The sequence below is a fragment of the Mustela erminea genome, chromosome 15 (genome assembly GCF_009829155.1).
Source record: "Mustela erminea isolate mMusErm1 chromosome 15, mMusErm1.Pri, whole genome shotgun sequence".
In the NCBI taxonomy this organism is placed as follows: domain Eukaryota; kingdom Metazoa; phylum Chordata; class Mammalia; order Carnivora; family Mustelidae; genus Mustela; species Mustela erminea.
Genome location: NC_045628.1, coordinates 31,869,903 through 31,897,646, shown reverse-complemented (window position 1 = coordinate 31,897,646; position 27,744 = coordinate 31,869,903). Strand labels below are relative to the sequence as shown.

The following is a 27,744-nucleotide window of genomic DNA, read 5'->3' as shown; positions in this document are numbered from 1 at the left end:
TCGGTGGGGAGCCTGCTAGGGATTCTCTCTCTTCTTCTCTTCCTGCTCCTTTCCCCCAGCCTCCCACTCTCTCTCCCGCTCAAATGAATAAATAAAACTTAAAAAGAAGAGAACTAAAGCTTTAGAATGTTCTGCAACATCACCTAGCTATTAGGGAAAACTTCAAACTCTGGTATTAACTTACAGTCTGCAGTCTAATCTCAGAGAACTCCAGAGGGATTCAGAACTCCCAGAGTACGTACTGAAATCTTTCTCAGCTGTCTTGTGCTAACGGAATGTTCGACTTGTACTCCAGGCTGTTCAAGAATATGAGTGATTGTGTGTGTGTCTGTTTTTTTTTTTGGTGCAGGGGTGGGGGCTGTGGGAGATAGCAGTAGTACTAGATGGGCAACATGAGCAAAGAGGCAGGAAGGGGAATAAGCCATGACCACTGATCCTAGACTCATAGTAGGTTTTAGAGTTTATAGCGGATTATACAAATTCTTAGCCTTTGGGCCAAACCTGGCCTACCCACATATTTGAAACCAAACAAAGAAAATAAGAGGAGCTACATCAAAAACTGAGGCAGAATGCATTTAGACAGGTTTTACGTTTTCCAGTTTGTCACTATCCCGCATTCTACTTTTCAATTCACCTGGCCAATTCGCATGTTTATCTGAAACCTGCAGGATTCAGGTTTCAACTTTGGCTTAAAGGGACCTTGTAGAGTCTCTTATTTAAAAGGAGACCTAAGTCGGTTAAGTGCCTGGCTTACAGAAACACGGCTGGATTATGGTAATCATGACTTCTGATCAAGTTAAACCATCACACAGGCAGATGAGGTCAAATTATGCAAGGTTTGGATATGTTCTTTTCATTTAAAAAAATATTTATTTATTTGAGAGAGAGAGACAGAGAGAGAGAGTGTATGCGCATAGGGAGGGAAGCAACAGGAGAGGGAGAAGCAGACTCCCCACTGAGCAGGGAGCCAATGATACGCGCTTCATCCCAAGACCCTGGGATCATGATCTGAGTTGAAGGCAGCTGCCGAAGGGACTGAGCCACCCAGGCACCCTGGATATGTTCTTAAGCATTGCAAAGAGACTGTGTTTTAGGATGATGGTTTGGCAATGCAAAGCAGGCTCAACAGAATACAGACACATACAGTAGGAAGACAGCTAGACATAGTTCTATAAAGAGAAATGGTATAAGACAGTGAGTAGTCATGGTGGTGCACCGCGAATGAGTTACAGGTTTATAGAGAAATTGATCCCCATAGCTCCAGGGAAAACTGGGTGGGTCTGAGCTTGGAAGATTCCCTGAGCTGGTTGACACTGTGACGACAACCTTATTGGGTTGTCAGGTGTTATACAAACACTGCATAACAATAACAACCATTGTTAGATTCTTATTTCTTTTCACATCTAACATCTCAGCAATTGCCCTGCTTCTTACAGGGACAGGTAGCCAGATAGTAGTTGTGACTCAGTTGTTTTTTCAAGTGCATGCATGAACTTGGTCATAGCCGATCAACACTTCTGTTGAGTTATGGGTATTGTTGACTGTATACTTATTATGTTTAACTGCCACTTCAGATGTCTTTAAAAAGATTATGCTTTATTTAGCATAAAGTTACTAGGTATGGAAATAGAACAACTTCTTGGCAAAAAGTTACCAGATATGGACGTAGAACAATGGGTGTAAACTTGTATCGGTAGAGCAAATATGGCTTATTAATGGCCAAAAATCCATGTTTTCTCACAAAATAGCCAAATAATTTATTGCTCTTAAAAAGTAGATAGTCTTGAGTAGATAAAACAAAAAGGTAGCTTATTCCAGTTCAAGGATGGATAACTTACCAAATCCCTCAGAGTATGAGAAAGAAATTTATGAGGACAAGAGAGCACAGTTTTGAGAAGAAACTACTTTTATTAAGACATCAAACACCACTTTGTTAGAAACATACTGCTGTTTTTGAATAAAAGCTGTTGAATTTTCATTAGTGGGTGAGAAAATGATACCATGAGTTTAGTCAAGTAGGAAATGGTGACAAACCTTGAAATTCTTTGACAACCCCCAAAATCAATCGGTTGGTGTTAAAGTCAATAAAAGAACATGAAATATATTGTTTATCTGTGTGTATCACGTGGGAGAAAGATTGGGAAGCACTGGAATAGATAATAAATGCTACAGGAGCTTTAAGAAAGAACTTTAGGATGGATCCAAGATGAAAAGATGTGAAGTTATAACCCATAAGAATTTGAAAAATGTCCAAACTCATTCATCAGCAGTGAAAATAATATCAAATACCCTGACATCCACCAAGTTCTAGGATTTTTCTCCTTTATAAGGCTCCTCAAGCTCCTCACGTACCTCCTTTTTTTATCTCCTCCTTTTCATTCTCTCTCTCTCTCTCCTTCCTTCCCCACCTTCTCTAACCTCCTCAGACCCTCCTCTCACGAAGAGAGATGTAATAATGACTTTCTGTTGATTGTACTCCTGCGGAATTGGATGTCCTTGGGGCTCAGTCTCCAAACCAAGTGGTTCGTCAATGGTGTGAAATTTTTCTGAAGAGACAGTGCCGAGGAATTCTGGCACCTGCTGTTGCAACAATACTTTTTATCTTCCTCCAATCCCCAGCTTATCTTCTGAGTACCTTTCCCTGGCTTGTCAACATCTTCACTGCTCCTGCCTCCTTCCTGCTTTGAAAAGAATTCTAGATCTGCTGCAGGAAATCTAGGTTGAAGTCTCATTCTGCCACTTGTGCAACCATGGGAAACTAACTTACACTCTCCAAGCCATAGTTACTGTGTTTGTAATATGGTGACAACCTTATCTCACCTGCCTACTTGACAGACTGTGGTGAGGATTCAACGAACATATGAGAGATGTCAAAATTTCTATTAAGAGTAAAGGCTGGGTGGCTCAGTTCTTGGTTGTCTGCCTTTGGCTTGGGTCATGGTCCTGGGGTCTTGGGATCGAGCCCCGCATGGGGTTCCCTGCTTGGCAAGGAGCCTGCTTCTCTCTCTCCCCACTCCCCCTGCTTGTGCTCCCTTTCTTGCTGTGTCTCTCTCACAAATAAATAAATAAATAAAATCTTAAAAAAAAAAAAGTAAAGCCTGAATCAAGTCTGAATACATATTACTGCTTCATTGCTAACATAACATCTTACTTAGTTAACATAGTTCAATAGTTCATTAATAAATTAAAGTTGCATTACCATATACATTTTTTTTAATTTCTGGAGGTAAAACTTCACAATTTTACTTGGTTCTTAGAATTGGGGCAAGTGTATCAGTTACCTGGCCATTCCTTTTAACTTGATTATTTGAAGTTTTGGCAGGCATAGCAATTAGCTGATGCTATGTAAAAACAAACTAATGCCTCTTCCCCAACACACACAAATTCTCAATGTCCTGCTATAAGCAAACATTAATCTAGCTTACAATTCTCAAGGGTTAGCAATGTGTTGGCTAGTCTAGCCTGAGCCTAGGTGAGGTGGTGCTCACCTAGGTGAGCTACCAAGAGCTACCAAGGTGTGCTCTTGGTATCTTTTACTGTGTTTCTAGGACCAACAGGCTAGCCCAAGCACATTCTTCTCAAGGCAACAGTTGAAGTGCAAGACAGCAAGCAGAAACACAAGCTTGTTAAGGCCTAGACTTGGAACAGGCACACCATTATTTCTGCTCTACTTTATTGACCAGAACAAGTTACATGGCTGAACTCAGTGTCAAGGAGTGGGGAAATACACAGTTGATTCTCATTATTTGTGATAGTTATTCTCTATAAAGTCACCATGAATACTGCATTACTAAATACAGAACCACTGCTCCCAGGAGAAATAGAGGTTCCGTTCCTGTGAGCCTCTGATCACATTTTCAGTAGACCAATACATAACCTTGTTTAATGTGTTTCTGTTTAGAGACACCTCACTTAATATATATTGTTGACTCATTAACATTAAACTTCTGACCAACAATACCATAACTCATGCTTGAAGGAACTTACCTAACACATGCATTTTCTGTGTAAGGCACGTCACAGTATTCTTGTGTTTGGAACACCAGACAGAACATTTGCACGATGCTTGGAGCCATATATACTCTGGAATCATCAACAAGCAAAAATGCAAAAACAAAATGTGGCATTAAAAAATTGCAAAAAGGACATTTGTTTCTAGTATGAGACCTGAAACAAGAAGGAAGAATATTGCCTGCTCAACCTCAGCTGGGAACTCAAGTTTTTTTTTGCCACTGCGCATGTCTGCAAATGACGGTGGACGTGACATGAGTATGAATTTGGGGGTTACAAATAATGTTAGCAAGTAGGCAAATTCAAAATGCAGAATCCATGAAAAACAAGGATCAACACTGCTCTGCCCCTTACTGGGGAAAAAGTTCAAAGTTCTATAGCAAAAGACGTAGATGAAAAGGAGGGTTAAAAGAGTTGGGGCCAATAATGCAGAATCCGGAGTTCCACCTCAGACTTACTGAATCAAAATCTGCATTTCAGATTCCCCAGATGTTTGTATGCACATTCAAGTTTGAAAAGTGCTGCCTTCAATAGAGTGATGGGTATATTCATGCCAGAGTGTGGAAGTTAAACCTTACAAAGATTAGGGGCCTACTACATAATATTTGTATGAGTATTTATGAGTCTGGGGGCATACTGGGACAGCCTCTCTAAGGTGAGGAATAATTTACTTCATCTTGCAATTCCTATTAATAGGGAAGAGGCAGAAGACTTGAGCCTCTCTGGCTTTCTGAGAGCAGCATATGCCACACTTGAAAATATAGCTGCAACACATTTATTGGGCAACATGGATGGCTGCCAGTTTGAGTGGGTCCCTGAGCAAGATAGTGCTCTGTAGCAAGTCTATGCTGAAATGCAAGCTGCTCGCAGTTTGGCCCTATGTCTCAGCAGATCTGATGATACTAGAGCGGTCCACGGTCAGTAAGGATGCTATGTGGAGTTTTAGGTAATCCTAACAAGAGAATCACAGTGCAGAACCTCAACTTTCTGGAGCAAGGCCATTCTCTGATAGTCTGTCATTTGAAAAGCAGCCCCTGGCACACTGCTGAAAGCCTGGCCATACAACTCAGTATTATGCAACAATGACTGCTTATCATTAGCTGGACATTTCAGATTTACCAAGTCACTTATGGGTAGGTATAACAGCAATCTATCAGATAGATAAGGAGAGAAAGGAGTCAAAAGATTGAAAATTCCCTGGAGGTCAAAAAACAGTGGCCAGAAGGACATGAATGGGAGAGCTGGACATTCCTCAAGAAGGACAAACTCAGTATAATAAAATTACTTTTTTCCCACTTTTTTTTTTGAAATTTTATTTATTTATTTGTCAGAGAAAGAGAGAGAACCCAAGCAGGCAGGGAGAGCAAGTAGAAAAGGCAGGGAGAAACAGGCTCCCCAATGAGCGAGGAGCCTGACACTGGACTCAATTCCAGGACCTAGAATCATGACCTGAGCCAAAGGCAGTCACTTAACTGACTGAGCCACCTAGGGGTCCCTCTTTTTCTCACTTCTAAATTCTCCTCTCCTGGAATGCCCTCTATTGGGTGCAGAGTAGCAGTATGCACTGGACCCCCAGATCAAATCTATGGTTACCATTGACAATTCCTGCTCATCAAAGGGATACCTCCTTAAAGCAGTTTCTCTTTAATCTGTGCCTACCTCTCCGTCTCCATGGTTATTGCCTTAATTCTCTCAACATTTCACTCTTACACATATCCTACATTATTGACAAATTATATTTCAGCATATCTGATGATTCTATTCGTTCCTCAAGTATTTATCGAGCATCTACTATGTATCAGACACTGGGTGAGGCTTTAGGGAAACAATGTGAAGAATTTAAAAAGACACTCCTGCAGACCTCATGGAATTTACAGATTGGTGGAGGAGAGAGATGAAAATCCTGTGTAAAATCCTTCCATGGTTCCTTGCTGTTTTCAGAATGAAGCCCGGATGTCCGGATGGGCTTGTCCCTTCTTACCTCTCCAGCATCACCTCTAACCTCAGCCCTTCAGTCTTTCTGGGTCTACAGTCGCAGTGCATACTTTCCCTTCTTCAGAGCATCCTCCTCTCTGCCTGGCTAAAGTCTTAAGAGTTCCCTATGTCTTTTTTTTTTTTTTTAAGATTTTTATTTATTTATTTGACAGAGATCACAAGTAGGCAGAGAGGCAGGCAGAGAGAGAAGAGGAAGCAGGCGCCCCGTGGAGCAGAGAGCCAGATGCGGGGCTCGATCCCAGGACCCTGGGATCATGACCTGAGCCAAAGGCAGAGGCTTTAACCTACCGAGCCACTCAGGTGCCCAAGAGTTCACTCCAGGAGCTCCTGGGTGGCTCAGTAGGTTTAAGCCTCTGCCTTCGGCTCAGGTCATGATCTCAGGGTCCTGGGATCCAAGCACCGCCCCCCCCCCCCCCCCCCCGCACTGGGCTCTATGCTCGGTGCCCCCCCCCCCCGCCTTCCTTGCTGCCTACTTGTGATCTCTGTCAAGTAAATAAATAAAATCTTTTAAAAAAGTTCACTCCATCTGTTTACCTTCTGCTGGAAGCCTCTGAACATACCCTCCCCCATCTAGCTGCACATCTCTGCAGTTCTACGCCTCACGCTACCACTATCACATATGTATCATACTTCACTGTGATTTTTCATTCTTCTGTCTACCTCTTCTACCCTATGGTGAATGCAGTCTGATTCTTAACTGATGCTTGGCATTTTTTTTTTTTCAGACGTAACTGAATAGGTATTCAGAGGGCACAGTCCCTCCCCCCACACCCTCCGTCCCTTACCCCTGCCCCATTCTACAACATTAGAAAAGGCCAATATATCAACTGCACTGTGACAAAAGAGCTTTTGGGACAGGACTCCTGGGCATCCTGGCCTTCAGGGGTCTTGATGTGTGGGTGGCAGTCCCGTCTCGCCTCTCGGGCGCCCCCTAGCGCCTCCAGATGAAGCTGCAGGAATGGGAGGGCACGGGCGAACATGCGGTCCCCGGCCCTTGCATGGCGCATGCGTAGCGCGCGAGCGCCTGCCTTGGATAGGAACAGTCCAAGTGAGAGGGGAGCTGGCTGTGGATTCAGGTTCTTTTTCCTTGGGCAGTAGGGAGGTGGCTTCTCTTCTCCTCTCCATTGTATCTTAATTTGTAAGGCTTGAGTGTGGCTCTGCAGGGAGCAAGAAAGGGGCTAGAGTGTTGCCAAGCTCCGCTTCGTTCTTCAGCCCCCCTCCCGGGGTGGGGGCGGAGGGTTAGACGGTCCCAGGTCAAGAAGCGCGGGGGCGGAAGCGGCGGCGGCTGCGACGGCGGCGGCTGTCAGACCTGGAGAGGGGCCGGGCGCAGCGGCGATGGAGGGTCAGCGCTGGCTGCCGCTGGAGGCCAATCCCGAGGTGAGCGCGGCTCGGATCTGGGCCTGAGTCCGCGGGCAGGGGTCGAGGGAAGCGGGCCGCCGCGGCTAGTCGGGAGCAGTTTGTTTCTATAAATTGTGTTCTCTGTTTCGTTTTCAGGTCACCAACCAGGTGAGTGAGGTGTCTGCCGCTCGCGACCCCGGAGCCCTCCCTGCCAGCCTGCATCTCTGCGCTCACTAGGAACCTGGAATTAGATTCCGTGAGGGCCCCTCTTGCTCTGCTTCTGACGAGTGTGCCCCCTCTACGGCGTGTGCCTCCCACCTGGCTCCTGGAGATGCTCCCCGCTGTCTCAGCCCCTCCTCTGGTCCCATTGCCCAGTCATCGCGTTTCCTGGGGTCTCCGGGTCTGAGGCTTGTGGCGTGTTGACCCTGTATTCCCATACCTCCTCCCTCTTCGTTTTACTCGTGCCGATTCCATCATTTCCCAACCCTTGGACCTTCTGGGTGACTAATTTGTCTACACTACCTGACTCCAAGCTTTGTAAACTCGCCCACCCAGTCCTTGTAATTTCATCCACCGCCTGCACTATGAAATCATCTTCCAATCATCTTCTCTTGCTCCATCAAGTCCCTTCTCTTCCCCGCCACGCCCCCTTTCTCTTCCAGTCTCTTAAATCTGGAATTCAGTTTTGCTTTGATACCACAGAAAGCGCACTAATAGAAACCCACGCCATTCTTTGCCCACCTACCAGCCCTTGAACAGTCCTCTAGAGGGTATGGAAGTTTCAGGTTTGGGAAGGGAAAAGGGAACATCTCCTAGCCGCTCCTTAAAAGAACAATAAGTGCTACCCGGTATATAAACTTTTGATTTGCTCAGGTGTATTTTGTCTTAACCTGTTTTTCATTCTCAACAGCTCATTGACTTTTTACTACCCTCTTACTTTATTATATGATGTACTCCCCCACCCCCCAACATGATCTTCCTTTTCATCACCAAAGAATAATGATTCATCATGTACTTAATTGATTTTTGGTTTTCAAACCTTGTAGAAACCTTTCAAAAATTTCTTATATACCAAAAGTAGATAGAAATGCTTTATCTTAATGTTGAGACCAAATCCTTCATCTTATGCAGTTTATTTTATGCTTTCGGAATGACTCCAAACTCTTGTCTCTTTAGTAACCTAGAAACATACAAAACTGAAAACCAGCATATATCGTTTATATTACTCTTTAGGTGGCATTCCCTGCCCATTATCATGTACATTTTCTTTAGTTTCCCACCTTTGAAATTTGCTGTTCATTTTTTCCTTGAAATATTTTGACCCTTTTGTAAAAAAAATTGGGGGCCTGAAAAAAAAATCAGTATTTACAACTTCTGATTTAGAGCCAGAGGAAGGAGGTATTTTTTTTCAGACTTAATCCAAAATGATATTTACACCTGTTGTGAAAAATTAATTTACCATACATGTAGACTCTGTTCTTTTTCATTTATCTGTGTGTCTGTTCTTTTCTCAATACCACACTGTTTTGATTACTATAGTTTTGTAGTAAATCTTGAACTCAAATGGCGAGTATCCTCCTACTTTGTTCATTTTTGAAATTGTTTTTGGTTATTTTAGTTCTTTTGCCTTAGCATATAAATTTTAGAATCACCTTGTCAAGTTCTACCAAAAAATTGTGATTTTGATGGTGAATGTGTGTCTAAGTATATAGATTTAATTTGGGGAAAATTAACATCCTAAAAATATTGAGTCTTGTAATCCATCATTTACTTGGATAAGACCCAAGTAAAAGTAATCCTTTGTTACAGTTGTTTTGCCAAGTATGAGAGATAATGAAGTTGAATAGGTTTCACTGTATAGTAGGGGTCAGGAAGCCCAAGATAATAAATATCTCATCATTTACTTGGGTCTTTCATTTCATTCAACAGTGTTTTGTAGTTTTAGCATTTAAGTCTTACATATATTTTATAAGATATATACTTGAATATTAAGGATTTTCAGTACTGTTGTAAATGATACTGTTTTAAATTTTTAAATTTCTAATTGTCCATTGTTATGTATGGAGATGCGGTTGATTTATGTATGTTGACTTATATCCTACTACCTTGCTAAATTCACTTATTCTGGTGGCTTTCTTATGAATGTTTTGGGGCATTCTATATAGACCATCGTATTGTCTGGGAATAGACCTTTTTATTTCTTCTTTTTCAATCTGTGTACTTTAATATTTCTTATTCCACTGGTTGGGACCTTCAGTACAAAGTTGACTAGAATGGAAAGAGAGGACATGCTTGTCTTGTACCAGACCTTGGGTGGAAAACATTTGATTTTTCATCATTTGGTATATTAATTGAAGGGTTTCAGTAAATACTTTTTCTCATATAGAGAAATTTACTTTTTTTCCTATTTTTCTGAGAGTTATTACCATGAATCCGTGTTCGATTTTCTCAGATGACTTTTCTGCATCCCTTGAGAAGATTATTTAAGGAAGAAATAATACCAATTCTACATAAACATAGAAGAAAGAGGGACACTTAGGAATTCATTTTAATGGCCAGCATTACTGGATAAGCCATAATATGAGTAACTGCAAACCAGTATCCCTCATGGGATCTAAAAATCTTCAACAAAATGTTAGCAAAGAGAATGTAGCAATGTGTGAAAAGGTTAATATTTCAAGACTAAGCAGTTTAATGCAGGTATTGCAAAGCTAGTTCATCATTCCAAAGTCAATCAGTGTAATTAACCAACCATAGAACAGACTAATGAATAAAACTGTTTTTTAGATTATAATGTTATTTGTTAATAAGATATAAATTTATTCAGCTGTGATGCGATCCAGCTGCTACTGGACTTTTCCTAGGTAATCGTAATAAAGTATAAAATGCATTCACTAAAAAAACCCCCAAGACCAAAATGTACTTTTTCAATTAATTAATAATATTATTCACATAATATATTATAAATAGTAATACCTTTTATAATAATATTCATATAATAGAAATAATATCTTTTATAAGAGGGAGCTGGTTATTCTGGTGATTAAAATATTCATGGTTTTCTGTTTTTCATTTCAGTGTGAAGATAGACAATAAACAAGTAGGCAAACAATTAGCAATTGTTTTAAGTACAATGAAAAAAATTAATAGGATACTGTTTCTCCATTAGGAGAAACATAATAGGTTGGATGGTGACAGGAGGCCATTCTGAGGTGACATAAACAGGGAAAAGATGTTATTTTAGTGTATGATTCTTTCCTATTTCTGGCTTGCTTTGACATGGTTCAATTTGTTTTAAAGAAGTAATATGCTTTTAGGGAAGAATGGCCAGATATCTAAGAAGTGATTAGTTCTAACCAAATTTTTGTGGTTTTTTTCTTTATTGTCTATATATTAGTGACAAAAATGAGGGTGGAAAAAGAATAGAAATTTAATAACTGACTTAGAATTTGGAGAATTAATAAATTAAACCATAGATACACCCCAATAGCATCTATCCCCACACTCCCTATTTCCCTAACTTAAAGGAATCTTAGGCCTTTTACTTGTTACAGTTTGATAGTTGCATATTATTGTACTCTTAATTTGAACAAGTACTATTTTATGTTTTAATGGTACCTAGTTTGTAGAAGAATGATCAATCCATATTTACTATATGGAGAACATTATTAAATGTCAGATACTAACTAGTAACCATGTGTCTCTGTAGGTGTGGTAAGCAATGATTTTTCTTATTGATTAATATGCTGTTAGTCCCTTTTAAGGATATTTTGTCATGTTGCAGGTAAGACTTACCTGGAATAAAATCAGTTAAGTGATAGAAAAAATTATTCTCATTTAACTCATTTCTGCATCTAGCCATTATTCCTAATATATGTTTATTAGTAGTAATGTCAAGCAAGTACTAAATAAGTAAAATTTCTGTTAGAACCTAAATCATTAACAATTTAGTAATAAGGCAGAATCTGTTGTTGCCGTGAGCAGGCCATTAAAGACTGGAGAAAGTGGCTTTAGAACAAATTTAAAAGGAAAGTGAATATTATTTTTCTATTTTCTTAAATTTCTAAAATCAGTGTTTTTGTTATTTGTCACCTAAAAGGAGGAAGAATTCCCTATAAATTAGGGGTAGAAGGTAACAATTTTTCATGTAGAGAAATCTAACTTGTGTGCAAAAACCTGGAGAGTAGAGGTGGTTATAGACCCTTTGAGAATGTAGACTTTGTAGCTAAAGTTAGAGAACAAGATACAAAAAAAGAGACTTCAGACAGTAAAAAAACGAGGCTAGAAAAGTAAATAGGGATGAGAGCATCCAGAGCTCTGCATGTGGGTCTGGCAGTGTGTGCTTAAAAAATCATGTAAACTCTCAGACTCCATGTTCTCAACTGGGAAAAGGATTTAATAAAAGCTACCTTGCCTGTTGCAATAATGGTGAAGTACTTAAAGCCTATAGCGTGGTTTCTGATACATGATAGCTTTTAAAAATATTTAAAAATAATTTTAAATTTATTTGGTGGAAAATTTTATCATTGGACCATAGAATAAAAAAAATAAGTGACCTAAGGATCATGAGAGAGCATGCATGAGGAGCAGGGGGAGGGACAGAGTGAGAGAGACAAGCAGACTCCCTGTTAGCAGGGAGCCAGACACAGGGCTCCATCCCAGGATCCTGAGATCATGACCTGAGCTGAAGTCAGACACTTAACTGACTGAGCCAGCCAGGTGCCCCTAAAGTACCCCTTCTCATTTTTCTTGACTGGCCAAAATTTTAATGGTACTGTGAAAGTTTAGTGAGCTTATCAGCCAGAATTTTGTTATTTTATTATCCAATGTTTAGAAAAGCCAAAAATATGGTATTCGAGGTTATAATACCATTTAGCCTGCTCAGTGCAAACGGGATGCTTCTAATTGTGTAGAGATGGCTTTGCAAATGCATATAAAGAATACTCTGTGGGCAGTCTGGAGAGATTTATTTTGGAGTAGTTTTAAGATTGTTATTTTGAGTTTTCTCCCAGTTTTGTAAATTTAACTAAAATACATATGTGTGTCAGTTCTATAGCTTTTTGTAACTTACAAACTATATATACCTATTGTGAAAATAACACATTTTTTAAAAACTGGAAAATAAAAGTTGAATTCACACCACCCAAGCTAACTGCAGTCAATATTTTAGAGAATTTCCATTCAGTCTTTCTCTATTTGCATAGGGTAATTTTAAACGCAGGTTTTGTTTTTGTCTTAATAATCAATGTAGGACAGCTTCATGATTAAAAAAAAAAGTAAGAGGTGAAAGTTAAAAGCCTTCTTCCTCACCCTTTCTCAACTTCCCAGAGGTAGTTACTATTAATAGCTGCCTTTGTTCTTTTTATTTGTATAGTGACTTCCTGTGTGAATCTTACAGAAATCTGGTCAGAGGGTGCAGCTAATATTCTTGATAATGACTGAATTTTTTTTGTATCAATCTCATTTGATTAGTAATATGAGTAAAAAGTTTTAAAAAGTGTGATTCCAGTTAAAATTTAGCCCTTTATATGTTAACTTAGTCGTTCATTCCTCAGTTTGTTACTTACCAATCTCACTAGAGTTGCTGCCCTAGATCTTGGTACTTTTCATACTTAACAACTTTGGTTGCTGTGGAGCCAGTTGAGAAAAAGGCTTCTACTTCACAGAAATTGGCCAGTCTTGTCCACACTGTCACTAAAATATTTAAGTCTTACTTGCTGTTTGTGGCACAGATGTGAAATTACTCTGTTATGTGTACCATCTTGTTTTATAATTTTATGACAGCATGACTTTTTGGGGTATATAAAATTAAATAATTTAAATCCTCTCATTGGGGTTCATGATACTTTTCCTTTTAGAGGTCTCAATCCTGGGCAGGTAGTATTCTCCCAACCAAGTACTAACCAGGCATGACGCTGCTTAGCTTCTGAGATCAGGCAAGATCGGGGTGCGTTCAGGATGGTATGGTTGTAGACTGGGCAGGTACTATTCTGAGTTGATTAAACGAATGCCTGGTTTTAGATTAGGCAAATATATTTTTTCCATCTATTTAACATGACACAAATAAAAATGAACATATTTTAAATACATGTCCAGAGCTTAATGGACATATATAGACATAGAGATGGCAAGATTATCTGTTAAAATAGAGATATAATCTTCAGTTCAACAAGTAAAACTTTAGTGTCTTTGGTTTAGCCAGGTACAGTGCTAGGGGATGGGATTAAAAAAATGAATAAGACACCGTTCCTTCCCTTGACTTTGTCAGTTTTAATTCTTTTTGGTTTCTACATAAAACTGAATATTGAGAAGGGCATCAACTAAGAATTTTAGAGAAAGTGGAGAATGGAGAGAAAATTAGTTTGGAGTGAGGGGAATCAGATGAAGAATAGGTATAATATAAAGGAGTGCATTGATTTCTGTGACACCAGGCTGTTGGAGGGCATGTGACTTGATTAACTTAATTAGGTGGTGAGCACATTCCACCAAGAGATTTTTTTAAATTCCATATATTTCTTATTAAATGTATCTAGGACCTTATTTTTGACCAACCATATTATCATTAATTAGAGTTTCTTCACCAGGCAGAGAAGGAGACTGACTAGCTATTTAATTAGGAAGGCCTTTTCTTATAGAACCTGACTGTATGAGACGAATGGCACGGTTTATGTAACATGGCATTGTTTCTGTTGGTTTTGCAAGATCTCAGCTGATAGTCCAGGTACATGCGATCATTCTTCAGGGAGAAGTACCCAAGGCACTGTCTTATTTTCAAATTTTAGATAATGTTAGGTCAATAGGTATGTGTGTATATATCTCTCTATATATACACACACACATATTATATATATATGTTTTGACCTAACATTATCAATGTTATTGACAATATGTTACCTATTGACCTAACAATATGTGTTTTATATATGTATACACATATATATACATGTGTTACCTACTGACCTAACATTGTTTAAATATATATATATATATATATATATTAGAGAAAGAGAGAGAATATATATATATATATATATTAGAGAAAGAGAGAGAAAGAGAGTGCTCAGAGAGGGGAGGAAGGGGCAGAGGGCAAGGGAGAGAGAGACTTCTAAGCAGACTCCATGCTCAGCGCAACGCCCAACATGGGGCTTGATCTCACAATGCTGAGATCATGACCTGAGCTGAAATCAAGAATTGGACGCTTAACTGAACTGAGCCACTCAGGCACCCCATTAATTTATATTCTTGAAGTAAGATATAATGACCCACTTTTTTAGAGGGGGAGGGGCAGAGAGAGAAGGAGAATCTTAAACAGTCTCCACGCCCAGCGGGGAGCCCAAAATGGGGTTCAGTCTCATAACCCTGAGATCATGAGCTGAAATGAAGAGTCAATGTCAGACAACTGAGCCACCAGGTGTCCCATGATGCATTTTTAATATGATTTTTTTTCCTGTCTGCTTTTTTTTCTGTCGTCTAAACCTTATTTTGTAATGGTTTACTTTTATTTATTTATTTATTTTTAAGATTTTGCTTATTTACTTGACAGACAGAGATCACAAGTAGGCAGAAAGGCAGGCAGAGAGAGAGGAGTAAGTAGGCTCCCTGCTGAGCAGGGAGCCCGATGCGGGGCTCAATCCCAGGACCTTGGGATCATGACCTGAGCCAAAGGCAGAGGCTTTAATCCATTGAGCCACCCAGGCGCCCCAGTGATCGTTTACTTTTATAAATCAATAGCTTCATTCAACACAAATACTTATTAAGACTTCACTGTGAAATTGACATCATTCTCATTATTTTTTCTCGCTGCAATAGATTAGGGTCTGACATTTTATTTTCCTATGAAATCTTAAGAGTTTAAAAAATCACTAATCTTTTGTTACAGTTGTTTTGCCAAGTATGAGAGATAATGAAGTTGAATAGGTTTCACTGTATAGTAGGGGTCAGGAAGCCCATAGTTTACTTCTTATATCAAGGATTTTCTGGTGTTCATATAATCACTGGGCTTTTTTGGCTTTATGTACTTTTTGCTCATTGATATAATTTGTGATAAATGTCTGTCTTAAACCTCAAGCATCATCTTTGGTAAGTGGATAAACTGTGTTTATCATCTAATATAATTCTTTATTTGCTAGGACTTAAATACACCTTCTTAAAAATCATATATTGGGAATGAGTTTAACATATCAACCAAACTAATTTGTAGTGTTTGGTGAAGTCCTGGTTTATTATGTTCAATCCCAAAGTAATAGATTTTGAAAAAAAGAATTTTGCTTAGTATATTATAAAATTTCAATGTTTCTTTCTCTTTTTTTTTTTAAGATTTTTATTTATTTATTTGACAGAGATCGCAAGTAGGCAGAGAGGCAGGCAGAGAGAGAGAGAGGAGGAAGCAGGCTCCCTGTTGAGCAGAGCTCCTGATGTGAGACTCAATCCCAGGACCCTGGGATTACGACCTGAGCTGAAGGCAGAGGCTTTAACCCACTGAGCCACCCAGGCGCCCCAAAATTTTAATTTTTCTTAATTGGTATAAATATATTGCTATTTCCTCCCACCCTGTTCATGGAAAACCTGCTTTACTTCATTCTTACCAAACATCATTAATAATTGTACCTTTCATTCTCTTTTATGTATTAGATACTCAGTAATACATGTTCATTATTTCCCTGTTAACACTACAATTTTTGTTTATTTTCACCTTTTACCAGTTTCTCAAACAACTAGGTCTACATCCTAACTGGCAGTTTGTTGATGTATATGGAATGGATCCTGAACTCCTTAGCATGGTACCAAGACCGGTGTGTGCAGTGTTACTTCTCTTCCCTATTACAGAAAAGGTAATTGTTGACTAAGATAATAAAGTTGCTGGTAAATGTAATGTTCTCTTTCGATGTTGAATTAAAAACATGCTCTTCTTTAAGAACAGATGACTCCCTTATATAAAATTAAGGAAATCTAAAAGACATCTTAAAGGCCTAATTTTATTAAAGAGATGATATTTAGATTTTGATTTATAGATTGACAATAAAGCTCTGAGTTAGATTTTAACTTGACTGGTTTTCTTCTTTTATAAAATATGATTAGTTTGCCTCAGCATGTTTTGATATCACTTTTAATCACATTTCGTCGTATCTACTTTAGAAATGTAAGGTACTGGAATAATCTTAAATCTGTCTTAGAGAAGAGGCATGAATAAAGAATATTCACAATTTCAGTATATAAAATATGTAATTGTTTCCAATATATGTAAAAAAGAAGTCTTTAAGGAGGTAGGTATAACTAATGACAGGGGTTATGTTATTTTCAGAATAAACTCAGTATGTTTGGAAATCATTAAGTTTAAATACAGCTTAACTGGCAGATTTAGGATGTGTTGGGGATTATAATTAGCTTTTCTTAGGGTTCTGTATTTAATTTCATACCTCCATACTTCAGGCCTTTCTACTAAAATGTCTAGATATATGCATTATGGAGGCAGAACTTTTAAGTTCATTTTATTTTATTTTATCTTTTTAAAGATTTTACTTATTTATCTGACAGAGAGAAAGAGATCACAAGTAGTCAGAGAGGCAGGTAGAGAGAGAAGGGGAAGCAGGCTTCCCACTGAGCAGAGAACCCAATGCGGGGCTCGATTCCAGGACCCTGAGACCACAACCTGAGCCAAAGCCAGAGGCCTAACCCACTGCGCCACCCAGGCGCCCCTTTTAAGTTCATTTTAAAACAGCTTTTGAGTTCATATCCTTCTGATTTTTTCTGATTTTTATTTTAAATTTAGAAACAACAGGATGAAGTCAGTAGTTGTGAAAAATGAAGAAGTAAATGGAAAGATGTGAGAGAAGTGAAGTATTGATGACTTGGTAAATACATGCTCAGGTCATCTTATTTTTCAGGAATGAGTGGAGCCAGGTCTCACAGTCAGTAAGAATTAGGCTTTGTTCAGTCCTAGAAATTCCTGGATAATTTTCTTTATGCCAAAACTAATTAGCCTCAATTCAATATAAATTAAAAATACTGAAATACTTCTCTTTTCTACTTAAGGTTCTATAAAACAAATTAATTAAGGAAGGGATGTTTATTCATATTTGCTGTTTATAATATAGGAACTCAAAGTTAGAAATTTCTTGTTGATTATCCATTATTAGACTAAACTAGTTTTAATGGTAAGGCTGTAATAATTCTGAAATTTGAGAAGGCATTAGGATGCTTAAGTTTACTCTTAGTCCAGCTTTATTGTAATTAATTAATTTTTTTTAAATTACTAAAATAAGCCAGTAGATAGCTATCCCAGGATAGCTATCCCTTATTCCAATTGTAAGGAACAATAAAAAGAAAAGAAAACAGCTGCTTAAAGCTTAGGATTTCTTAGTTGGTGTGATACAAATGTGAGTTTATGATCTGAATTGGAAATTTCCCAAAACATGAGTTTAATGATCTATCTTTCTTTTAAAGTTTCTTCTTATTTTTAAAATTTTTTAATTCACTTTTTAAAGTTAAAGAATAAACTGGATTGGTCTCCTTCATTTAGTGGGTCTTTAGTATTTTTAAAAAAGCCTGTTGTCCTTATCAATTGGACTCTTCATTTAGTAGATCACCAGTACTGAAAAGCTCATTGTGCCTACTGCTAGAAAGAACACAAATTCTCAAATACTGAAGTGGAGAATATAATGGCATCTACCACTTCAGGATCTCTCTTACAATTTGGTATATTCTCATTCCATTCATAAGTGATATATTAAAGTCACTCAAAAGATATCTAGTGGATATTTGAGGAATATGAAGTGTTTCAGGCTTCTGTGTTCTTTTTTCTTTTTAATATTTATTTGAGTGAGAGGGAGAGAGAGAGAGTGAAAGAGAGCATGAGCAGAGGGGAGCGGCAGAAGGAGAGAGAAACAGACTCCCCAGTAAGCAGGGAGTCTGATGCAGGGCTCTATCCCAGGACCTCAAGATCACGACCTGAGCCCAAGGCAGGTGCTTAATTGGCTGAGCCACCCAGGCGCCCCTTAAACCTTAAACCTTTTTTATTTTGTAATCTATCGGAGAGAGAGAATGCACATATGCACATGAGTGGATGGGGAGGGGCAGAGGGAGAGAGAGAATCTAACCAGCCTCTGCCTAGTGCAGAGCCTGACGCTGGGCTCCCTCTCATGGACCTTTAGACCATGAGTTGAGTCAAAATCAGGAGGCAGAGGCTTAACCAACTGAGTCACCCAGGTGCCCCTATAAAGTAGATATTTTAAAAACATAAATGAGAATCATATTAATATATATTGACCTAGAACCACCCTATAATCATGGACAAATTTCTGAGTTGGAATATGTAAATCTATTTTGTTCTTTTTAAGTGCTTTATAGTATTCCATTAAGATATGCCATAGTATGTTAACCAAACCCCTATTGATGAATAGTTAGAAGTGTCCCAGTTTTATGTTTTTTTTAAAGTTTTATTATTTATTTGACAGAGAGAGATCACAAGTGGGCAGAGAGGCAGACAGAGAGAGAGAGAGAGAGGAGGAAGCAGGCTCCCTGCTGAGCAGAGAGCCTGATGTGGGCTCGATCCCAGGACCCTGAGATCATGACCTGAGCCGAAGGCAGCAGCTTAACCCACTGAGCCACCCAGGCGCCCCCCAGTTTTATGTTTGATTTCATTTTTTTTTTTTTAAGATTTTAATTATTTGACAGAGAGATAGAGAGCACAAGTAGGCAGAATGGCAGGCGGAAGGAGAGGGAGAAGCAGGCTCTCCACAGAGCAGGGAGCCTGATGTGGGACTCGATCCCAGGACCCTGGGATCATGACCTGAGCCAAAGGCAGCCGCTTAACCAACTGAGCCACCCAGGAGCCCCTATGTTCGATTTCTTTTTAATGTATTATTTTCATATTTAGACTATTGACTTTTTTTTAATAGTATGAAGTATTCAGAACAGAGGAGGAGGAAAAAATAAAATCTCAGGGACAAGATGTTACATCATCAGTATATTTCATGAAGCAAACAATCAGCAATGCCTGTGGAACAATTGGACTGATCCATGCTATTGCCAACAATAAAGACAAGATGCACTTTGGTAAATGATTTTATATTACTGTTTATGCCCTCACCCCCACCCAAGTTAAAAGTTAACCTATTGAGCAGTAGGTGGTGCTATAGTTCTCTCTTTTCAAGTATTAAAGGAAACCTTTTCCTCTCCTTTCTTTTATAGTGGGAAGTATTGTGTAGAAGAAATACTAATCTTTCCCATTCTTTTATATGACCCATGAACAAACAAAAGCCTATCATTTATCCAAATTTTCTTACATTCCCAATTTACCAGTGAAGAAGTTTTTACCTGAAAAAGTTAACATGCTTCTAGTATTTTCATGTATCAGTGAGATAGCAAACCTTCTCAATTTGATCTTTTTTAACATTCTCAGAATCTGGATCAACCTTGAAAAAATTCCTCGAGGAGTCCGTGTCAATGAGTCCTGAAGAACGAGCCAGATATCTAGAGAACTATGACGTCGGTACCTTCTTTCTGTCTCAATCTCAGTTATGGGCAAAGTTTTGTGGGATTGTAGATTCTGTTTGGGGGTTTGTCTTAAAACTATAGTTTTGAGCACTTACGGTTTTTGTTGTGTCATTACCTGAAATATCCATAAATATTGATAAATTGCCACTTTTCTACATCCAGAGCTGAATTAGAGAAAAAAATTTTATTGACAAATTTTGAAAATGTTTTATGATTGGCTATTGCTTACCATTCCCTATAATATATATATGCCTGCCAATACTCTATTTGTCTTTCACTGGGAATCTGAAACAAGGCTGAAGACCAATGGAAAAAGCAAAAGTTTAATGGTAGATTCTAGACCACACTTTGGTTCTCTTATGCTCTTATTAATGTTTTTGCATGTGTGAAGACACAAGCCATAATCTACTTTTAAATAATTGTACAATTTCATAGAATTGTTTTAGAGTGGCATTTAAATTTTATTGGCTTTGAAATCTATTTTTCTTTTGAGGTTCTTTTTACCTTTTAGTAACACTATTACGTAGATGGTAAATTCTCTAAAATTAGAAGCAGTGTAGTATACAGATTATTTGGCTAGAAAAATGACTTGAACAGAGTTTGTGCCCAGTAAAGTCATTGATTTGATTATGTTGTTTTAGCATTTTTATATACTTCAATTATCTTAATTTTTTTCTTAAAAAAACCTGCAGATCTCATAAAATATCTTTATTTTCCACAAAAGTAAAATAAACAATATAAAAATCACCAGTAATCCCACCAATGAGAGGTAGCCACCATTAGTCATATTTTTTATAGGGAGTATATATGTATATACACAATTTTTTAAAACAAAAATTTGATCACACTGTAATACTGTTTTATAACTTGCTTTTTTCACTTAACTTATCACAAACGTATTACATACCAGTAAGTATATATTTGACATCATCATTTAATGGCTGCATAGCTTTCCATTGAGCAGTATTTTATTTCACCAATAAATTATTGTTGGAAATTTAATATTTTTCCTCTTTATTCACCATTTAAAAAATACTACAAGGTATATTATTGTAGCGAAATCTTTGCAAATATCCTTAATTATATATACTTATGTACAGTTACGTGTAAATCAACTCCTAGAACAGAAATTGCTGGATCCAACAGTTTGCATGTTTTTAAGGCTTTGACACTTACTGCCAAATTGCCATTCATAAAGGTACTTTCACCCCAAATTTACTACTTTTGCCTATTTTCTTCATCTTTGCTAATAGTGGGTATTGTAAGGGCTTTTTTTTTTTTTTAAAAAGTTCAGAAAGCTAAAATCTCTAGTTTCTGATAAGTGCATGCTTTTTGCTCCCCATTTGAAACTGCTGACTGAAGCTGCATGATTAAGCATAACTATAGCCAGAGCTGCAGAGGAGCATGTAACCTGGAGAAACAGATGAGATAAGCTTTTTCCGTCTCTATCTGTGAGATGCTTACTTTATTCTAGTCCCAGTTGAATAAAGTGTTAAGGTGTCAGTTCTTTTTTTTTTTTTTTTTTTAAAGATTTTATTTATTTATTTGACACAGATTACAAGTAGGCAGGGAGATAGGCAGAGAGAGAGGTGGAAGCAGGCTCCCCACTGAGAAGAGAACCTGATTCGGGGCTCAATCCCAGGACCCTAGGATCATGACTTGAGCCAAAGGCAGAGGCTCAACCCACTGAGCCACCCAGGCGCCCTAGTGCCCAACACGTCAGTTCTAACAAATAATTTAAATGACTCCTACTTCACATCTGGAAATGACAAGTAATCAGATTGTCTCTTTCCTAAGTCTTCAGGGATTTGTGTGTTGGAAAGTAGAGAATTCATTTGGTTACCCAGAAATCATTCTTTAATATTAAACTCTTCCTAATTTTCTTCCAATTTGTTATCTCTTAACAAAGCTTTAGGTGTTAGAATTTAGCGTTGTTGTTTTCTTTTAAAAATTTGGATATAATCATTTTTTCCACTTAATATCTTGTGTTCTTATTACAGGCTATTCGAGTCACTCATGAGACCAGTGCCCATGAAGGTCAGACTGAGGTATTTCACATTTTTCAAAACTTTTCTTGCCCTGTGTAAGTTTAACTCTGGTGTTGTTGTGTGGCATGTAGTTTTAGAAAATCACTTGGACATTTTTTTTCCTTAGAGGGAATCTGCTTATGTAAAAGTAGTCATGAAGTAGCTCAAGAACATGTATCGATAAGCTGTTAATAGGCACTTTGATATTGGCCATCACAGTTTGATCATTTAGAAGGATTGCAGACTGTGGGCGGGTTGCAGCTTCCTTATTAGATTCTTCCGACTTGTGCAAGTGATTTGAGAAAAATACCTGCGTGATAATACAAGCAGATGAACCTGTAGGATTTTCCAGACTTTTAATCATGCCCAAGCTCCTGCAAAAAGCCCCATCATTCTCTTTGCTCACAAAATTTGTTTGGGGGCAAAAAGATTTCTGCCATCTTCATTCTCATAGTAGTTCTTTACCTGGGTCACCTCTCCTCTCCTTATTTTGTCTCTCTCTCTCTCTCTCTTTTTTTTTTTCTTTTTTTTGTTCTCTTGGTTTCTCTCATTCTCTCATTCCCTCTCCATTTCTTTTCCTTCCCTACAAGCTTCATGTTTCTACTCTTGGAGGAAGTTTGTCAAAAGGTATTTCAGTCAAAACAAGTAGAGTTTAATTAAAGTCGTTTGGTAAATTTATAACACATTTAAGTGCTAACACCAGAGAATTAGAGATTTTCTTTTCTCTTATCCATGTGTGACTTGAAACCAGGTTTTTTCACATACAGAGATCATATTGCCTTTGTGCTTTAACAATACTTGGAAAAATACTTGAAAAATATCTGATCTAAAAATACTGTTCTTAAATATAGTTACTATCTCCAAAAAGGGTTTTTTAGTTTTGTTTTTTTTTTTTTAAGGAGAAAATGATTCAATACTGTGATATAACTGCAGTTTTTCATAGATTATACTGGATAACTGAGTGTTTAGAATAAAGCTGTCTAGGAATTTAAACACTAATTCTCCCTATAGTGATATTATAACGTCTTGGTTGCTCTCAAATTCTGTTTTCAGGGGTGTAGAATATTGCTTTTTGACTGAGTCTACGCACACATACACACACACACACACACAGCATCTCTAAATGACTGTAACACTAGATTGGAAATGAATGAAATGCTCCCTTTTTTAATTGCTTTGTATAATCCTAAGCATGTTCTTCATCTTCATTATGCTTTGCTTTCTTGTTGGTAAACTTATAGTATTAAAATTAGCAATGATGATGATCAGCATGAGATTATTATAAAATATGAAGACAGTAATTTATAGTAGAGCTATTAAATGCTTTAATACATGTTTACTTCAAAAAGTTTTCTCTGTGATACCTTCTTTTGCCTTCTTTTTCATGGCTTTATCCATGTCATTCTTCAGTAATTGTTTTTAGATGATGTTCACAGTTTTTTCCAGACCTAAATTCTATTTTTCTTCATCTTAATTTTTTTTAAAGGATTCACATTCTTTTTTTTTTTCCCTTAGATTTTATTTATTTATTTATTTGATAGAGAGAGAGAAGAGAGAGACAGCGAGAGAGGGAACACAAGCAGGGAGAGTGGGAGAGGGAGAAGGAGGCTTCCTGCTGAGCACGGGGCTTGATGCGGGACTTGATTCCAGGACCCTGGGATCATGACCTGAGCCGAAGGCAGACGCTTAACGACTGAGCCACCCAGGCACCCCTCCACTTTACTTCATCTTAATCTTAAACTTTTAGACATTATCTAAATGACCTGAATGACCACCAATATTTTAGAATGCACTCGTCCTTGTTTGAGCTTATTATGTTGTACTTTCAACTTTTTCTTCCCTTTATTCTTCCTGTTTCTTATAATAGTTGCATCATACATTTTCCCCATTATCACTAATCGAATATGAATTTATTTCATTTCTTCCTAGAAGATCAGATTCTTATGTAGATTTTCAATCTTAATCTTTATTCTAATATTTATTCCTTTTTACATTGTTCTCCTGGATTACTTTTCCTGAATTGTAACTTGATTATTGTGGGTACTCAGATTTTTCTGTTTTGTGTGTTTTTTTTTTTGGTTTGTTTTTTTTTTTGTGATTTTCAAGGTGAGGTGGGGATAGAAGTTAGGATTTTCTGGACAGCTTTTTCTAAATTTACTCTCAGAAAATTAATTGCTTTTGGTCATTTTGCATCTCCTATAGTTGAGGATCACTGCTTGAATGACCCTATTTTTTTACGTATACTATACCCCCAAAGTGTATTGGATGAAAAAACGAAAAGTGTTTGAGAACCATTCCCCAAGCATATATAATAAATTTCAACTTCTTTAGCCTAGCTGTATTCAAGGTTTTCCCAGCCCTATCCTTCCAACTTTTCATCAGTGTTTTCTCTTTAAATATTTCTCTCTGGCCATCCCTCACTTAATTGTTGTTATGCTTTACCTCTTGCAGTATACTCTTAATAAAAAAATTCCTTTGTCAATCTCTGTTTTTCCTAATTCTACCCATTCTTCAAGATTTGGCTTAAATACTACCTTCTGCATGAAACAACCCATTCCTTCTGTTGGCTTTTTTTTTTTTTTTTTTTAATTTATCTAACAGACAGAGATCACAAGGAGGCAGAGAGGCAGGCAGAGAGATAGGAAGGAAAGCAGGCTCCCTGCTGAGCAGACAGCCCGATGTGGGGCTCGATCCCAGGACCCTGGGCTCATGACCTGAGCCGAAAGCAGAGGCTTTAACCCACTGAGCCACCCAGGCACCCCTCTATTGGCTCTTTTATATGACTTCTATTATTTGCATTTAGCTATTTTCATGTTCTTTTTCATTTATTTAAGATGTATACTTTTTCACTTTTTCTCCCTACATTTTAACAGCCCTGAAATTAGGATGTAATTTTACAGTTAATGTTGTAATTTACTTGCTTAGCTGTGCATAAAATGTGACACATCACATAATGACTGGTACCTTATATTTGATGAAATGGGGTGTCATATCTACTGTATTACTGTGGCTCTTAGACCTAGGATTGGTATCTGGTTCATTTGGATCTGCTCCAAAATACCCAACACCATCCCTTGCACGTGGGCACCACACATACTTATTATTTCACCATAATTCCCTTAGAACTATCTTTAGTGATGTAAGAACTAAACAGCAACAACAACCCCCCCATCCTTGTTTTTTCCATAGTTCTCTGTGTAAACAAGATATACCCATTAGCCATTTTTCTTCAATAGGGCACTACTCTCATTTTGGGAAGGGTTCAGTTCTTTGTTGTGTGGGGCTGTTTTGTGCATTCCACGGTGGACTATAAATTACTGTATTTTAGTCACTATTTTATTGACTCCCAGTCACTGAGGAAACAAAAACCCACAGCATACATTTTCAAATCCAGTCTGAACCAGCTTAAAACATTTGCCCCAGATACTATTTTTGTGATTGTCTCATTTAAGGTTCATCTGCCAAGATGGACATAAGAGTTTTTGACATATTATTATCTCCATTGTCTCTGTATTCTAGCACACTGGTTTTTGTCAGTTCCTGGAAAACAACTAAGTCTTTAAGATTCATATTTGTTTGCTTGGGCTGCCATAACAAAATATCAAAGACTGGGTGGCCTAAGCAACAGAAATTTATTTTCTCACAGTTCTGGAGGCTAGAAGTCAATATCATGGTGCCATCAGGGTTGGTTTCTGGTGAGCCTCTCTTCCTGGCTTGTAGATGGGTATTTGTGTCCTTACCTGGCCTTTCCTCTGTGTGCATATGGAGAGAGGGAGAGATAGAGAGAGAGAGATTGATTGATCTATCCATCGATGGAGTGATCTCTGGTATCTTCTCTTCTTCTTGTAAGGACACCAGTCCTATCCAGTTGGATCCCACATTATTAACCTCAGTTATGCCCCCGAAGACCCTAACTCCAGTTGGGGGTCAGCACTTCAACATGAGCATTTTGGGGGAATGCAGTTCATCTGTAACACCATCTTAGTGCTTTCTATTGATTCAGTACTCTTCTGGAAATATCCCTCCTATCTGTGTAGTTAGCACTTTATCTGTGAGGTCGCTTCTTAAAAGTCATTTTTTCAAAGAGGCTTTTCTTTTATCACTGTTAAATATATTCACTTCTGAATTTTCTGTCATAAAATCCTATTTATTTTCTTCATGGAACTTTTAAGTGATTTGTAATAAGGTGTTTTGTTTATTTGTTTTTTGTTTACTTACTAGACTATAAGCCCCATGTGGTCATGGGCCTTGTTTGTCCCATTCACCTTGAATACCCAGGACAGTGCTTGGCATGTGTAGGCATATATGAGAAATTGCATATACAAAGGTAAGGAACACAGGATATAGGTTTGTATGCTGACTCCACTACTTTGTAGCTTAGACAAGATACTTTCCACAGCCGTAAAGTGGAAACAGTAGCATCTACTCTATGGGATTGCTGTGAAGTTGGATGGGTTAATCAGGTAAAGTGTTTAGAATAGTTCTTGGCATGTAACGGACCTTCAGTAAATATTAGGTGGTAATTTTATTAGGCATTCAGAAAAATGAATATGGATGGCGGAGGATGAGACTCTAGTATGGTCCAGATGAGGCAGAGGAAGAAGTAATAAGGTGAAGCTCGAACAAGGAGGGGCTTGGATTTTATAGGCAATGGGGAGTCACCAAAGATGTGCATTGAGTTTTCAGCATATCGGGTTTAAGGTGAATTTATGGGTCATCTGTGTAGAAGTTAGATATGGAGCCTAAAGCTTCGGGGAGATACCTGAAATCTTTTGTATTTGGGTAGTAGTTAGAACCTTGAGAATTCTATAGAGGGAGAATAGTGGTGGACCACAATAAATCCCAGGACATGTTGGTGTTAAAGGAAGTGGTTAGAGGAAGAGGAGACAGTAATAATATGTAATTGCAATGGTGGTCATCATTGACATCGTTGGTACTCTGTCAGAACACGTTCATGGAAGTAGGACAGGCAGGAGCCTTAGTGCATGTAGAGATTTGTAGACTAAATGAGAGATCAGTAAGTCAAACCACCCAGATGAAATAGTGTTTTCAGAAGATTGGCCTTAATATGCTACTATTGGCCAGTTGTCTGTTTTCTTGTATGGTTTTCCCTCTCCCACCATCCCACCATAATACTGAGACATACTTAGGCATACTAAATTTCTAATCCAGAAATTTAGACAGTAGCCCCACCTCACTTATGTTTCATTAACCTATACTGAAAATTATTGCTTTCATTTTTCACTTAAGATAAAAGAACAATGAGCTATGAGGAACTTAAATAATGTGTTTTTAAAATTGTGAACAAGTATCAGTGATACAATAATGGAAGCAATCTACAAGTCCAATGTGAAGAAAAGAAAAAAATCCAAAAAGGTATTTAATTTGCCTTTAAACTGTACTTTTATTTTGTTGCTGCTTATCTCAAAAGCACTTTCTAAAGTTTGTCATTTGTCCATATTAGTCTGGGAGCCAGTCCAGATAAAAGTAGAGATCTTCTGACTTTTTACAAAAGAATAAATTTATTTTACTGCTCAGAACCCTCCATTCAAGTTTATAATAATAAAGAAAAGTAATAGAAGGTGGCACTGTTGTTTTATTTATGGTTTTAAATAAGCATGCCAATATGGAAAGTGTAGCAAAAATGCTTTTTGATATATATATATCAAATATATATATTGGAAGTATATATATATACTTCCAAGTATATATAGTATATATATATATACTTCCAATCTTTTCTTTAAAATTTATCTTTTTTTAAAGATTTTATTTATTTTATTTGAGTGACAGAAATAGCGAGAAAGAGCACAAGCAGGGGGAACAGATGGCAGAGGAAGCAGGCTCTCCGCTGATCAGGAGCCCAATATAGGGCTCA

General features: G+C 37.8%; 1 protein-coding gene across 5 annotated transcripts in view; it reads left to right on the top strand.

The window, feature by feature from the left end:
* The first annotated feature begins 7,036 nt into the window (after window positions 1–7,036).
* Window positions 7,037–27,744, top strand: part of UCHL3 (ubiquitin C-terminal hydrolase L3) — a 59,348-nt gene continuing 38,640 nt past the window's right edge. For 2 of the 5 annotated variants that reach the window (XM_032314744.1, XM_032314743.1), the window contains exons 1-6: window positions 7,045–7,383; window positions 7,501–7,512; window positions 16,047–16,175; window positions 19,242–19,398; window positions 19,745–19,830; window positions 21,840–21,887. In XM_032314744.1, coding sequence (XP_032170635.1) covers window positions 7,342–7,383; window positions 7,501–7,512; window positions 16,047–16,175; window positions 19,242–19,398; window positions 19,745–19,830; window positions 21,840–21,887 — 474 coding nt within the window. In that variant the 5' untranslated portion in view covers window positions 7,045–7,341. Of the gene's footprint in view, window positions 7,384–7,500; window positions 7,513–16,046; window positions 16,176–19,241; window positions 19,399–19,744; window positions 19,831–21,839; window positions 21,888–27,744 lie in introns of all 5 variants that reach the window. The other 3 variants (XM_032314740.1, XM_032314745.1, XM_032314742.1) reach the window with 3 other exon arrangements.